Source organism: Actinia tenebrosa, unplaced genomic scaffold, assembly GCF_029948245.1.
Source record: "Actinia tenebrosa isolate PJP-AT-01 unplaced genomic scaffold, QUT_ActTen_1.0 PGA_scaffold2__45_contigs__length_23673736, whole genome shotgun sequence".
In the NCBI taxonomy this organism is placed as follows: domain Eukaryota; kingdom Metazoa; phylum Cnidaria; class Anthozoa; order Actiniaria; family Actiniidae; genus Actinia; species Actinia tenebrosa.
The window spans coordinates 23,655,549-23,671,570 of record NW_028292579.1 but is presented as its reverse complement, the minus strand read 5'-3'; the positions used below and the strand labels follow the sequence as shown (position 1 = coordinate 23,671,570).

Below are 16,022 nucleotides of genomic sequence, written 5' to 3'. Positions count from 1 at the left end.
TGCATAGATGTAACATCTCATGAAATTCAAGTTCCTTTGACCGAGCTTCAGAGAGGCTTTTACTGTGGACATAGACATTTCCACCTCATGAACACTCAAATGATATGCGACATTTCTGGCCACATTCGATTTCTCCAGACTGGGTTTTTAGGTAGCACACATGATTCCCAAAGCTTTCGTTCAATGAATTCAATAGGGCCTGGGATGGCGCTTGATTTCCCGCCAAACATATTTCTTTTAGCGGACAAAGGCTATGCAGATATCCCACCTCTTTTAATTCCATTCAAAGGAAATCAGATCCGTTGCATTCGTAACCAAAGACAAGGAAGAAAAGCTAGACGCTTTAACCGTGAACTTTCGCAAAAACGCATGAAAATAGAACATTTTTTAAATATCTAAAAGATTATAATTGTATTTCTGGAATATGGCGGCATCGGAGGTGGTCATGAACTAAAAATAAATAAGAGAAATGTTTTGAGAGAGCTTTGTTATGAGGACCACTGTTATTAAAAAAAGTGAAGCCCTTTATGTGGTTCTCTCATTGTCATATAATTCCCCTTGCTTGCAAAAATCTCGGCTAACTCTAAAACAATAGGGTGTCAAAGAATTACCATACCTAAGGTCAAGAAATGTACATTAGCATGTATAAGGTACCTGTGCGGAAAAACTCGGCTTATCGTGATTTATCAGTAAAGAATACATGTGTTTAGGTCTCGCAGGTTGGGGATACCGGCCCAACGACACAAGAACGCGTGACTACGAATAAGATCAAATGTAAACAATCACCATGACAACAATCCTAACTAGTGAAAATTACCATAAAAGGGAGTCATTAAAGCCATTTTGTTTAATTGGTTTCAATAAAACTTCAGAGTCTTACGTACAGCACTCTACCGAAAGACGTCAATAATGAGGTCATGATCGGCCGTCATGGAAGAAAATCTAGAATAAAGTGAGCCTTTCCCTTTTTATTCGATTGACAGCTAGAACACGAAACAATGGTTTCAAGTCGAGGGTGAACTTAACGAATGAAGGAATCAAGTTAAGTCTCGACTTCAAACCATTGTTTCGTGGTCATACAAGTGAATTCTGGAAAAGTCTATTACAAAGAAAGAAATGAAAATGGGCACATACGCGTTTAAAATGTAATTTTTATTTGTATTTTGGATAGATAATAAGGTATCCATGCAAGAGGGCTAGGGCTGAAATCAGAGTTTTCAATTCTGTTTTTTTTTTTTTAACACTCTTAACCTCGTTAGACATGCATGCATAGCAACGGTAACTAAGGGGAGTGAGAAAAAGACTGGTTATGAGGCGTGATTTCTCACACGATTGTGATCAGCTCCATGAATAACCAAAATTTCATTTTTATCCAGACCGGTAGTTTTAAGAAACGGGCGTTCTAATTATCTGAGCTAAGACTTCTTCGAACTGAATTAGAATGTAAGTCAAATAAATCCCATTCTTAAAGAATGCGCAAATGAAATATGTAAATGACGTATCATTGTCGTAAGCGTCATAGTGAAGAAAAGCCTTCCTTATCAAGGCATTTCCTATAAAAAGGGAAAATAATTTCACTCTAAACTTCAGTTTGTAAAGATTACTTCGTACGATCTAATCCTACGAAGAGTACTATTTAACAATTCTCATCGAGATACGTTTATACTCGGCGATGGAAAGGAAGAAAACCAGTGCTCCAGGTATGAAAGTTAAAGGAGTACGAAAGGCCGTTCCTGTCGCCAAAAGTAAAGAAAAAAGTAAAAATCAAAGTAGCGACAACGGTTTGGTCTGTGACAAGAATACGGCCGTAGAGAAAAACTTGTGTACTGTGGTTACTGACAATCAAACCAAGAAAGAACCCCAGAAATGCAGACAAAAGAGAATAAAATTAAAAATTAAAAAAGTAGAGCCTGCCAGCGACAACGAAAAACAGACACTCCAATCACCAGGTAATAAGGACGAAGACGCCATCAGTCCAAAATGTACAACCTCCAAGAAAAAGAAAGAAGGCGCAAATGGTCTGCAGTTTCCTGTAAAACCCCCGTTACCAAAAATACCAGACAAAACACGAACAGATGCCTCAAGCCCACAACCAAGAGCCGACTGCCTGGATCCCAAATTGGCATGCGAAAAAGAGAGGGGGTCCCTTTCACCACAGTCACCTGGAAGAAAGAAGGGGTTCGTTCAGGACCCCATTTACCTTAAGAGTGCTCCATCTTCGCCCACAATCCCCGAACGCTCACTCCACTCGTCTACTAATGAGGGCAATCCAAGCAACAAGAGATTGCCGATAAAATCATCATCAAGTAGTCCCATTCGGAGAAGACACGGTTTCGCTTGTAACACGAAAGATGACAAACAAGACTCGAGTGAGAGTCGCCGAGAGGCTCTCTGCAGTACGACTGATATGTTTTGTACCGAGCGAAGAGTGGTTCGCATAGTAAGGAAAAAGTTCTAATACCAAGATACCTCCAAGATCCTGTAAAAAGAACTCATAAACAACACTATTCTATCGTTTTTCCTGTTACGAATCGTCTAAAGTCAGTACCAGTATTTAACAATTATTCGCCAAAGGCGAAGCGAATATCGGGGAATAATAACCGAAACGAAGTTGAGGTCATTATTCCCAATATTCTCTGAGCCTGAGGTGAATATTTATTTAGTATAAATACATAGGTGATTCTTTCAGCAAAAAAAAAAAAAAAAAAAAAAAAAAGACGAAGAAGAAGAAGAAGATAAAAGACGCATTTAAAATTAGGGGCAGCAACAAAGCGGCTGGCCGCCATTTTGGATATTATCGCTGGAGGTGATTATCGTGTGATAATCTGAGTTTCTCGACCACAATCAGCGCGCGAGATTTTCAATAAACACCTGTGTATTTATACTATAGAACGAGTAGTATGAAAGAACTAATCATAATTGGTGAACTTTCCTAAAATTCGAATTCAACTTCCATTTCTGTTTTTGTAAATACCATTTCCCAGGACTAGTCCTCATAGCCGCCATTTTACTTAAATTCGAAGTACTTTTTGTCCATAATCGTCGTTATTTAATTATCTATTATTTATGCATAGTACCATAGATGCCAATGTCGATTAAGCACCACGCAGTTATCTCAGTTGGTAAGAGCATGCGGAAGGGGACCAAAACATTCAGCACGTTAAGTTAGAAGGTGCTCGCTGCCTTTGTAACTACATATCTCGGTAGACCACGTTAATGGCGGTCCCGTCCCTAATCAACTATGAAACGTTAAATGAAGAGGACCACAATTTTATCAGTTCGATTATTGTCAAGTTTCATCCCGTATAAACAAAGTTGATTTATTTAATTTAATTTAATAATTTATCGATGTGACTTTTTCTTGGCTTTGCTAGTAAATGAATTACATTGACATGACGATTATTAGGCATTAAAGTTAAAGTTAACATTAACTAGTAAATATATTTGTATTTAATTAATTTATTTATATATGTGAATTCTTTTCTTTTGTATTTTTCTTGGCTTTGCTAAAATGAATGACATTGACATGACGATTCTTCGGCATTAAAGTTGAAGTTAACATACTAGTAAATATATGTGTAAGTTTAAGCATGTTGCGGTCCAATTCATTATTAGGGACTCAGTTGCATCAAAGAGTGTTAAAGAAGACGTAAAGAATCAGTTGTTGGATACCATTCGATAATATACAATTATGCATCGTCAAGCGTTTGGCGCCACGGTGTGTTACATTTGCTCATGCGCACTACATTTACCCGGTCAAAAACTGGTTTCGTTCGTCCACAATCGTGGAGGCAGTGTATCAAAGGAAACGCTCTACATCGGCAGTCCCCCTCCTCCCCGCCTAAAAGGAGATTAAAGGAGAAACTGCTAGCAGGGAAATTTGAATAAAAAGTAAGTATACAACAATTAACTATCTATATGTAGTTAGTATATTCTTTCAGATGAAATGCACTAAAACTAACTAATACTAATTATTAATCCTACTTTAGACAATGTCACTGACCCACAATGCACTTCGGTCTTGGAATGCACTATTCAACCTCTTTTGAAATAGCTGTATATATTTACCAAAAATTTTTTTTAAAAAGCCCAGCTTTTTCCGCGCTCCGTTCAGTAATAAAGCATGCAAGAATTGGCGTAAGCACGAAGGAAGTGTAAGGAGAAGCACGAGCAGTCTCACACTTATTTATAACTTTGTTTATGAATATTTAATACCATGTGATGCCACTCTTGGGAGTTGATTCTTTCATATGTAAAAATTTTAACATGCTCGTCATAGTCTAAAAGAACAATTATCTAGGGAATGTCATGTGATCTGAAATGGGAGATATGCTAAAAAGTCCATTCTTGTGTATCATACTACATCACGAAAAATGTCAAGGCATGGAATGAAATGGTGGAAGAACAAGCCCAGAAATGAAACCGCACCAACAGAAAATGAGCAATGAGGCAGACAAGAACTGTAGTATGTCAGTTTACAATGTATTTGTTCTGATATTAAGATCAAATTTAATTATTAGTGTTTGAATAATGTGAAGTTGCGCGTATATTAAATTAATCTTGAGATTCCAACTACATGTAAGACAACAGTTGTAAAAAATAAATTCATAAGACAGTTTCTCCAATCATCGTCAGCTTGTAGCCATGATGACTAGCTAATTTTAGGATCAGACATTCCAAGGTTGATGAAAAAATTGGGTCGAGTTTCCAATGCAGTGCATAGTAGGGCTGTTTTAAGGGACGAAATAGCCGCCATCTTGGAAACATGTCATCTAAAACAGCCCCTAAACTCACAGCAATAGACCCTTTTCGAGTTCCAAATGACCGCCGTGTTTCTTGATTACAGACTAATTTACTCAGGCTTATCTCGAATCAGTGTCTAAATATTGACAAATACCAACGGTAAAGTAAAGAATGCACAACTTCAACATTGTTTTAAGGGACGAAATAGACGCCATCTTGGAAACATGTCACCTAAAACAGCCCTTACTAAGGCTTAGCCTCGAATCAGCGTCTAAATATTCACAAATACCAACGGTAAAGTAAAGAATGCACAACTTCAACAATACGGACACTTTGAAACTTGACGGACCTTGACTAGAACACGTGAATATTCTACACAAAACCGAGGCTAACCCTGAGTAAATGAGTCTGTAATCAAGAAACACAGCGGTAATTTAGAACTTGAAAAGCGTCTATTCCACCTCGCTCCAGTTTTCATCAACCTCGGAAGGGCCAATAGTCACTTCTTAAAAACCACCACATATTCAGGGTCTATTTACATTTAAAATGTTGTTGTCATTTAAAAAGTAAAATTACTGGTACAATGTACTCTAATGATCTCATCAAAGCCTTACGAATTATTTTAAAAAATGCTTAAAAATAAACTATAATTACTATTTTAAGATTATCGGCTTCAATGGGTTTTTTTTATCACACGATGGCCTACACGAGTATAGCAAGGCCTGGTCTGGTAAAATTGTGCTGATCCATTGTCATTCTGATAGTTGACCACCTTATTACTATCGTTATTATAAATTATAATAATCATTTAACTGTAAGTTGTAGCCCGTTTGTATTCAGCAATAATACAGTATTAGTAGTATTTGTGTTCTTCCACAGGGCTTGACGTCATCACTTAATGAATGTTCATCGCTGCTTGAGTCTGAGCATCTCACAAACTTGTTCGAAGTCTCAGCACCCAGTGCCATTCAAATATATGCTGTCACCCACAGGTCTCAATACAGACCACATCCTTTCAAATTAGTAGCTATAATTGTGTCCGTTACTGCATTAAATACAAAATTGATGTTTTGTGTGTCCGTCGCACAAGTCAGGTGAGTGTATATTTCTTTTTCATCGTTTAAGTTCTTTGATTCAAATTGTTTTCTTATATATTTTGCACCATCATCGAATGTGTTCGGTCCTGTAACAACAACAGTATTGACGTCATTATCAAAGAATATAAAGATATAAATATAAATATATAAATATAAACATAAATATATATATATATATGGGGACAAAATTGAACAATACACCGAATGGAAACACGGTGAAATATCAATTTCAATAACTATTGTTCTAGACTGACTAGCCTCTCAAACACGCAAAAAAGCTCTTATTTTTCCACGTGAACACGAGGCTAGTCAGTCCAAAGCAGAGCAATAGTTATTCTAATTGGTTGTCATATTTGGATTCAGTGCATGAATGCACCTTTTTTACTCGGTCGCCTTCTTGGTTTGAATAGGATTAGTGGCCCAGAGAGGTGGGAGAGTGGCTGTGCATTGGGAGCATAGTGGCCCAGAGGGGTGGGATAAGTGGGTGTGGAGTGGGGGCGTAGTGGCCCAGAGGGGTGGGAGAGGTGGCTGTGGAGTGGGGGCATAGTGGCCCAGAAGGGTGGTAGAAGTGGCTGTTGAGTGGGGGTGTATTGGCCCAGCGGGGTGGGAGGGGATGGGGGGGGGGGGGTTGGGGTGGCTGTGCATTGGGGGCATAGTGGGGTGGGAGAAATGGCTGTTGAGTTGGGGCATAGTGGCTCAGAGGGGTCCTAGAAGTGGCTTTGGAATGGGAGGAAAGAAGGATGGAAAAACGAAAAGTTGGAAGGAACAATGTTTATGACAGTGTGGGGGAGAGAGAGAGAGAGAGATTCATAGTGCTAGGAAGGAAAAAAAGAAAGGAAAGAAAGAAGACCCTTGGGAAAATGACCTGTTAGAACTACTACTGTACATCAATATTAGTCTATCCCATCAGAAGGGGTATACTAAATAAAGACATTGTACTCAATGGATTGACATGTGCCTGTTAAACTCGCTTATTCAACCCACCTGGATAATCAGGAAAGCAAATTGTTAGAGAGAACTTTGTAATTTTCTCTTCAAACAAATCCTTCTTGTTAAGAAATAAAATTACAGATGTATCCAAAAACCATTTATTGTTGATGATGGACTCAAAAAGTTTCAAGCTTTCATCCATACGGTTCTGAAAAAAGTTGATTAAGACAATCAGAAGTCACACAGCATCATTCATTATTCATTTATAGCCACCACTCCCTGTACAGGGCTCTTCAGAGAGGTTACCCCCCCCCCCCCCCCCCCACACACACACACACTACCTCTACATTGAATGAAGGAAGAGATTTCATTGAATGAAGGAGGAGATTTTAAGCAAAAACTCAAGGTCATTTTCCAAACCCCATTTTCCCTCATCAACTTTCATGTATTCCTGTTAGTTAGTTCTGTAATTAATAATAACTAGTTGTTCATTACACCATGGACGTTTTAATAAATTATGCAATTAAAAAAGGGGGTCACCATTCTCGTTTCTGTGCTACATGACCTCAAAATATGCAGACAAAATATGGCCTTGATAACATGGCTGAAGTTGAATAAAAATAACACCATCCCTTGCAAAATTACATGTTTTAAACAAGCTTACGCAAGACAAGCTTAAGATTACAAAAGGTAATCTTAATTAGTTTTCTAGCTACATGTACTAAGCATTTAATAATATTCAAGTAATATTGTACAAATGCAGCCGTTATGTTGAAATATTGAACTACATGTACAAGTCATGTACTCTTGAGTCATCCTGAAATCGAACCTTCATCTATGCTTACCAATTAATAAATGCATTTGAGAAATGTAATTTTTTCATATTTTGTAGGTGGATGCTCTACGGTCTCCTAAGTTAATATGTGAAATAGAAAGTGGTGGTTACCATTCTCGCTTTCAATTTATTTTGGAAAAAAAAAACATTGCAAATTCCAAAAAACCTCACACTATTTATCGGATGACAGACTGGGTCGAATTTTCCAAAATCACAAAAAGAAAAACAAAGTTAAATTTGAAAGGAAAATGGCTAAACTGTGCAAGTTCCATGATTTTACTCCTATGCACAGAAAAATGTGTAGTGCTAAGTGAATTTTCTCTTCTCTTCTCTTCTCTACCCCACCCCCCTCCCCCAATCCCTCCAAACACAGTGACAAATACAGTATTTAAATGTCACTAAAACAAAAATTCAACAAATGAGATAGACGGTTGTATAACCTATGAATATGACATGCAGGAAATAGATGGAAAAAGCAGCTTCTCTATTAGCATACAGTATCCCAATTACCACACCTGGGTTTATAAAAAGATCACATACAATACAGAATTAATATAGTATGTGGTCTTCTTACCCAAACTAGGCACTAAATAATAACAATACTAAATAGGTTAAATAGGTGAATCTATTATAACATAATAGAAATTACTATAAATCAACAATTATAGCCTTCATACATTTATTCGGGTAAAATGTCTATGTATATTCTAATACTTGATACCAAATACAAACGTCTGTCTGTTTGTCTGTCTGTCTATGTTTAAGATTTCATAATTAAGGGTTTTTGGTTTGGCTTACACGTTGGGGAGGGGGTGGGGGATTTATAAAAGGGAGTAACAAATGTCTGACTTTCCTTTTATAAAACTTCTTTAAAAGCCATGTCCATTTCAACTGAAAAATAGTATTTTTGCTTATTTATTTACCAACAAACAACTCAAGCATTCGTGACGAACGCCTCTAAATAAAATAAAATATAATTGTCTTAAGGGTCATACTCATTATACTCACTGTTGTTTCATCTTCTTCTAATGTCAGGTCATAAGCACTCAGAGCCACACAATATATTATAGCAGTAACATCTTCAAAACAGTGAATCCATTTTTTTCGTTCTGAGCGTTGACCTCCAACATCAACTAACCTGCGATGGAAAAAACAAAAAATTTAAAAAATCATATAAACAAATCAGTATCAAATTTTGAATAAAAATGGGTAATCATGTACTTTATGACCAGCATACACATGTTGGTTAACAATCATTGTAGTCAACGCACAGCCTACAATCAGCCAATGCTCCATGCAAGTGCCGCATTGGCTGACTGTTAGCCAATTGTCAACTAACACATAGACATTATGTTGACTGGTCATTAAGTACACAATTATCCTTAAAATGCAGCATTGGCTGAAGAGTCTGGACATACTGTTATTTAAACTTGCTATTTTCCTATGCCAACAGTTCCAGTGCTTGCAACAACATGTATGGATTATATTGATCATTCATGGCCCAACAAACATTCATATTAGTTATGAATTTGGTAAGAACATGTTTTGGTGTACAATGCAGTATATCAAGCAACTTATGCTGCTGCAAATTAAAAGACACAGAACTTGTTTTTTGGTTACATTGTGTTCACACCCAGCTAGATGCATCTGACATAATTAAATGAGTTGACAGTTTGCAACCAAGAGGGAACAAAGAGCAAAGGGGGCCAATGGGAAACTATTCCAGTATCATGGTATTTTAGACTGCACATGTTAAATTTTAAGCCAGCACTATATGTGTCCTACTTATAAAAACCCTCAGCTATGTATCCCTACAGTAGCCATCAGAAAACTGGCTAGTATACAACTAAACAGTTCCTCTTACTTGAAGTGAAGTCTCTTGTGATCAAACTGTACTTCCACGATTCCAGTTGTTTTCACTCTTGTTCTTAGAAGATCTTGCTCCGTTGCTTCATAGTCTTTGGCTCCTATCCGATCTAATGAATCTAAATAACTAAAAGAAGATAAAAGGTCGATTATATCAAAACAGTCAACAACAAAAAAAGACTTCATAGCTGCAGTATTCAATATTAAGTAAACTCGGCAGCTTCAAGCTGCATGCTAAAATTATTATTTTTCACTCCCCTCAATTACAAAAATCAGTTGATACATTTTATGCTTTTGACTGTGGCTTTGAAAAACCTTATTCCAATGAGTGACTAGTCTTCACTACAGACTCCTTGTCTTATTGACAATTGCAGTAAACATTGGTTAAAGAAATCAGAGAAGGAAGACAGATGCAATTTTTTTAACCCCACCTATAGATACATACTGTATAAAAATCGAAAGTTAAAGAGGGCTTCTGACATAATAACTCTAAAAAATGATAACAAATCGTTTTAAGGAAAAAAGAACAAAATTGTATTTCTTGAACAATGAAGTGTTGTTTGCTTTTGTTGTTGTTATTACGTAATGCCGCATTTCCCCCCGCATAATTTTCCATTCTTTCCACATAATCAGGAAAAAAAATCCCTCATAATTTAAGCTTTTTCTCCGTACTCTGTCAGAAGCCAGTGATTTAAGGCGTAAAAACTTAAAAAGAGAAGATTATTTTGTTTTCAATGTAAAATATCAAAGCATCAAAGTTTTCATTTTTACAGCTTCATTATGAAATCTGTCTTACTATTAAATTTAGATTACAATTCTGAAAAGGTTTGTTAATGGTGGGAGGAGGGAGGTTGGGGGCAGTGTTCTGGCCAGGAATTGCTTTCAGGGGGTCAAAGGACCCACCAATCCAAAATTTAGGGGCCATTTAGAAAACTGGATGGTCCATTTCCAAAATCTTAAAACAAAGAATAATAATGTTTTTTGCCAGTAACTCTGTTGCAAATCTACCACAATGTAAGACAGTTTTATTAGTAGTGACAACCAAATAAAATTTCGCTGGGCAGCCATACTTGAGCCTTCAATAACAAGGTCAGTTAACACAGACTAGTCCCAGACCTCTTGGCGAGTGAAATACAAGATGGTGGCTATGCTCAATTCGTGTTGCTTCATGTGGACTTTCACCTTGTTTATTGACAATATAATGCAACTTTGAATATTTCAAAAGTACTATAAATCTTTTAAAACTATCAGGAAGTATTCTTTGGATAATTCATGCGGCCTTGGGGGTGCATAGAGTTGACATCTGTGTGCCATATCTGTTTTTTATGCCTGAATTTTGCAATGGTGCGGCCTGGTAAGAACACTTGGGAGGTGTGTGTGTGTGTGTGGGGGGGGGGGGGGGGGGGGTGGGGGGGGGGTGGGTTAGGGGGTTACAATTTTGATTACATAACCAGGTGGGATGTGGGTGCTTGCAAAAAAGAGGGAAAAAGGGAAAAGCACTTAAATGTAAACGTAAAACAACACAAATGTAAAACGCCTCTCATTCATGATTTGAAAAAATTTGCTTATGTGTAATTAAATTTAACCTGTAACAATGATCCACAAAAGCTTATAATTATAAAGCTTTGAAACACCAATGTGCTTAAAAGAACTATATTCTCTCATCAACATGAAGAACTTGAAGTACCATTGTCAAAATTGAAAAATGCTTTCTTAGTTATTACATGCATGTATTGATCAAGACAAAAATTGCAATAGATAAATCAGCAATAGACTAAATCACTCTAAATCAAATAAAGCATTCCCTGCATGTATGTTACCTTTACAGCACATAATAGATCTCTTACCCATCGTATGCAAATTGCCCATTTCAGACCATGTGACATTCCCCTAAGAATTGATCTTTTTATGATAAGCATTTTAAAATATTTCAGAATGAAAGAATCAACACCCAAGAGTGGCATCATGGTCTGAAATGTGCACAACAAACAACGAAGGTAATTTAAAGAGGTCTATTCCCAATTTGTGCAAAATTATACAATTGTCGTCACGACAAAGTAGGTTTTGCTGGATGTCAATCAATGCATTTCCATGACATTCCATGGACACGTGCCTTTGAAATCTTTATGTTTTCTATCGATGTTTTAGAATATGTCTTGAATAAACTCCACAAAAACCCTAATTTGGCACGATGGCAAATGGTAAGATTTTGTGCGTCTGATTTGGAAGCCCCGTAAGTACTCTAATGCCTTTAGTTGATTAATTGATTAATTAATTGATGGTAGTCTATTGCCAATTTACTTGTCACAATCAATTTTTGTCTCACTCTTTAGGTAGTAATAAAACTCAGTGACAAATACTCAAGCTATGGAAATTAAATGCGCAACACTCAATACTCCGTAAAAATCAACATGTGAGCTGAGCGTTGTGTGCATAAAATATTAAATGTAGTGGTAGTGCGTGTGAGCAGAAAGTGTCCCCAATTAGTGCAAAAGCACTAGAATGACTAGACACTTAAATAAAAGTGATCTTTAAGGGTGGATCCAGGGGGGATGATTTGGGTGAATTGTTACTCCCCTTGGAATTGAAAAATAATAAGAATACAGGATAAGGTAAGACCTTTAAAAATATGCTATGTGGTGCTTTCTATGTAAAAGCCACCCCCTTAAAATTAATTAAACCATGATTGAACCTAATGAGTTTGACCCTCCCCCTGGATCTACCACTGAGTAGATTATAAAGATAAATGCTGTGTATAATTTTAACCCCCCATATGGGTCTAAACTTCACAAAATAACCTTAAAAACAAGAGATTTTGAAAGCGCTTATGAGAGCTATATGTGTGTGTTGACATGTAATTACTATCTATTTAATATTATCCACATTTAAAAACTCATCAGAATTAGGGAAAAATTCATAGTAAGAGTGAGAAAACAAGTTACTTAATGTATCCCTTTGCATCAAAATGAGAGGCTCTAGGGATCTGCAATCAGTGTTAATTCTATGCACAAGAGTATGTAATAACAACAACTCATATAGTTGTGGCTAAGTGTAATGTAAATGTTTGTCAAACAAGCCAACTGAAAATTGACCACATGATACTAAACTTTACTTCACCATTTTTTATTTATTTTTATTTCAAATGAATGGGTAAAATCTAGTGTTTTGTAATTAAAACACACAAAAACACACCTGGCCTATGGTAAGACATTATTTTACTATCATGACTGTTATGATCTACATTAGCTTTAATGTCAACTACAATCATTTCCAAGAAAGAAAATATCAGAACTGCTATTATGGAAGCTCATTCCTAGTTCACTTGAGAAAGATGGAATTGGTTGAGCTATATATATATTGTGGAAAGTTGCATTTGTCATATGTTTGAATATATAAGAGAAAGTTTTGTTATCTTTCTATTGAGGGTTTGTCTGTATCAGACTCTCAATGCTTGTAAACAACTAATTCAAGTTCAAGTTCATTCACTGTTTATTTTCAAAAGCAACACACACATAGCTGAAAGAAGTAAAAATAAACTCAAGTTAGGTTTTTACACTTAAATTTTTGTTTTTAAAATAACACTGGCCAACAGATAATTAATTAGTCAACAAAATAACTTTCTAGTTTCTTGTAAGCACATTCCCAATGTCAACATGATTGTTTACCACGAACTAAAATTTCAATGCCAATAAAATGCTGATTCATAATAAAAGAAGATAGCTACATGAATCTAGTTGTGAATTTGAAAAATCAAGTTAAAATGAGCAAAAAATAGTTGTTAAAAACATCACAGTCATATAAGTTATTGATAGAGTGGTGCAAGTGCTTGATTATGAATGCAAATTGTAGAGCTCTGCATGATATGTTTTACTTCCAGGGTTAAAAACTAATAGATGACATCATTATTTTTTACATAATATTAACACAAAAAATCAGACCACTAGAAAACACCTCCAGGTTTTTTGAACATGTAAAAACATTATTAACTATGTCCAGAATATCCAGGATCATAATACACTCAACAATAAATTCATTTCCAATACTAACATATATATCTTGTTATTGGAGGGGAAAAACTTGCCATAGACGTAATTTGCAAATTTAAATCCAGGTAAACAAGCTGGAAAACAACACAGTTGCTCCCAAGTTCCAGCACATTCTATAACCTTTCTTGATTTAAGTTCAACAAAAATATGTCTCTGTGAAAAACACTGAAACATGGACACATACTTGAGATTTAAGTATGTGATAGAACATGTTATTTGCGTCATTTCCAACTCTGTTGGTCAAACAAGGATCTCTGATTTCTATTTAGCATTGGTAGAATATGACCTAACTATATATAGGTTAGTGGAAGCCAATGGATAATAACAGTTCAAGAAGTCTGAGAGGAAGCAAAACAACCTATTTTGGATTTTGTTGGAGTTTTTGAGAATTTTGTCCCAGACACCTTTCTGTACACTAAATGTTGTGTATACTAATTTTCTGTCAATTTTACATTCCACTAAATTTTATTATTTGTAAACAAACACGCTCCAATGATCCCAGAAATGTTGTTGGAAGAAAAAAATACCTTAATAGTGTATCAATATAATAGGGTACAATGCTAGCTATTTGCAGAAAAGGCGGAAAACAATTTATTATTTACTTTTCATAAGTATTTCTTCTAATTTCTCTTCAAAATGAAAAAGCCATATAAAGGTGGACAGCTTCTCAATAATTCAATGTTTCTAATAGCTCTAGATTCTAGCGAAATCTGTTTTAGTACTGGCGTCAAAACGCATCCAAAACATTACGTTCTCACTGGGTTTATTCCTAAGCCCGCCTTTAGCAATTTAAATATTACTCCAAGTCTTTGGGGAACTGATTCAAGAATAATATGATAGTACTGTATATATCACTACTACCCAACCATCAAATCAGCAAAGGAATTTATCCAAAAAGCATTCAACCTTTGATAGGTATTTAATTCAAAATTTACAAATAACGTTTCTGATGATAAACAACTATGGCTTTAATAAGTGTGAAAAATATATACAAAAATAGGCTATTCAAATGGGGAGTGCTGAATAAATAAGTTGGACTGTAGTAAAATGATGTCACTGTGTTCACAACTCGTACTTTTTAATATTTTCACTTACTATTTAGCGGAATCTCCGAGTTGATATTCTCTTGATCGACTAAAACACTGTTGTGCACACCAGAATCCTGCCATAATCTTTTCATAGACTCGGTTAATTCGGGAGAAAAAGGTTCTGTATCGTCTGCTCTGGCTATAACATCGAATACCATTTTAGCATCCATCTGAAAGACCAGCAAACAATAAGAATAGCCTTCAGCCAGAGAGAGGGGTAAAGGAGCAACAGTTTGTTGAGGTGTGAGGCCATTTAAGTGATTTTTAAACGCGATAACTGAGACTCACATAAACTAAGGAATAAATTCATGAAATAATACCAAAAAAGTGTATCGAAATCTCACCAGTCTTTCATCGTTTTCAAAGTCAATCCGTAATTTATCCATTGCACGGATAATTGTAAGAAGAGAGTAGATGGTATTGCTAAAAACAAGCGGCTTGTACTGTCTGTAATCTTCGGGTGAAAAGCCATGATCATGAATGATCCTAGAGAATATAAAGTCAACAATCGATGAACACATTTAACTCCACCAAAATAACAGAGAAACGAAAATAAAAGTTAGTTGCACCCAATCTGTAGTCAAGGAAGAGGTCAAAATACGATACCCATACCTCATTTGTTTGACAATCGTACTTTTTCCTGACTCTCCTGCACCTAAACACAGATAAATTAGAGCCATCAGAGCCTTAGATTTAATATCTTAAATATGAAATAATGTGCAAACTATACGAGATCGTTGTAGGAGAGGTTGAAGTCCACGCCTCCTCGTAACAGCTCAACTCCAACTTTGAAATCAACTGCATATCCCTCTATGTTTGCAACATTCTTGGTTAAATATTTTCACTTACAGCAAGATACCTTCAAAAAGCAAGGCTCAGATATCCTAAGTTATTAAAGATCTGTAAAATGAGTTCGGTCTTAAAGGAATATTTGCCGTATCCCAGACATAAATACACCAAAATACAAGCAAACAACCGTCTTAGTCCTACCGAGTAACAACAGTTTCACATCCCTTTCCGCCCGAGCTCCTTCAAGTTTGAGATTTTTTTCAATCGCTTTGCTCCTTGCAATGGCAGCTCTTTCTTCTGCACTTAAAGTGCAACCCATTCTGAAAAGGGAGCCAGGCTATGATGGCTGCTTTAGGTCGAAAACACAAGTAGAAAATAGCAGACTTCAACCTCCATTGGTCTCTCGGTTTCAGAGCGATTTTGGTCCGCGATTTCGCCCACGTTTTGACAGGCCCGCATAAATTATCTCTAGAATTAGTAATTTATTTGACCTCGGCCAATCACATCGCTAGAAAAACAATGCACAATCATCGGGCTGTCCATCGGAAACCACTCGGTTAGATCAAAAACAACATTCGGAAAGCTTTCGGTATTTTCGCCAAATCTGCCAGTGCCAACAAAATTTATC

General features: G+C 36.2%; 1 protein-coding gene across 1 annotated transcript; it reads right to left on the bottom strand.

The window, feature by feature from the left end:
* Nucleotides 1-4,461: 4,461 nt before the first annotated feature.
* On the bottom strand, nucleotides 4,462-15,836 carry LOC116298128 (guanine nucleotide-binding protein G(o) subunit alpha). The gene is given in 9 exon segments (XM_031706500.2): nucleotides 4,462-5,926; nucleotides 6,825-6,978; nucleotides 8,614-8,743; nucleotides 9,470-9,598; nucleotides 14,613-14,665; nucleotides 14,668-14,775; nucleotides 14,950-15,091; nucleotides 15,218-15,260; nucleotides 15,596-15,836. Coding segments are annotated over 9 exon segments (1,065 nt in total). The 5' UTR covers nucleotides 15,714-15,836; the 3' UTR covers nucleotides 4,462-5,738.
* Nucleotides 15,837-16,022: the final 186 nt, after the last annotated feature.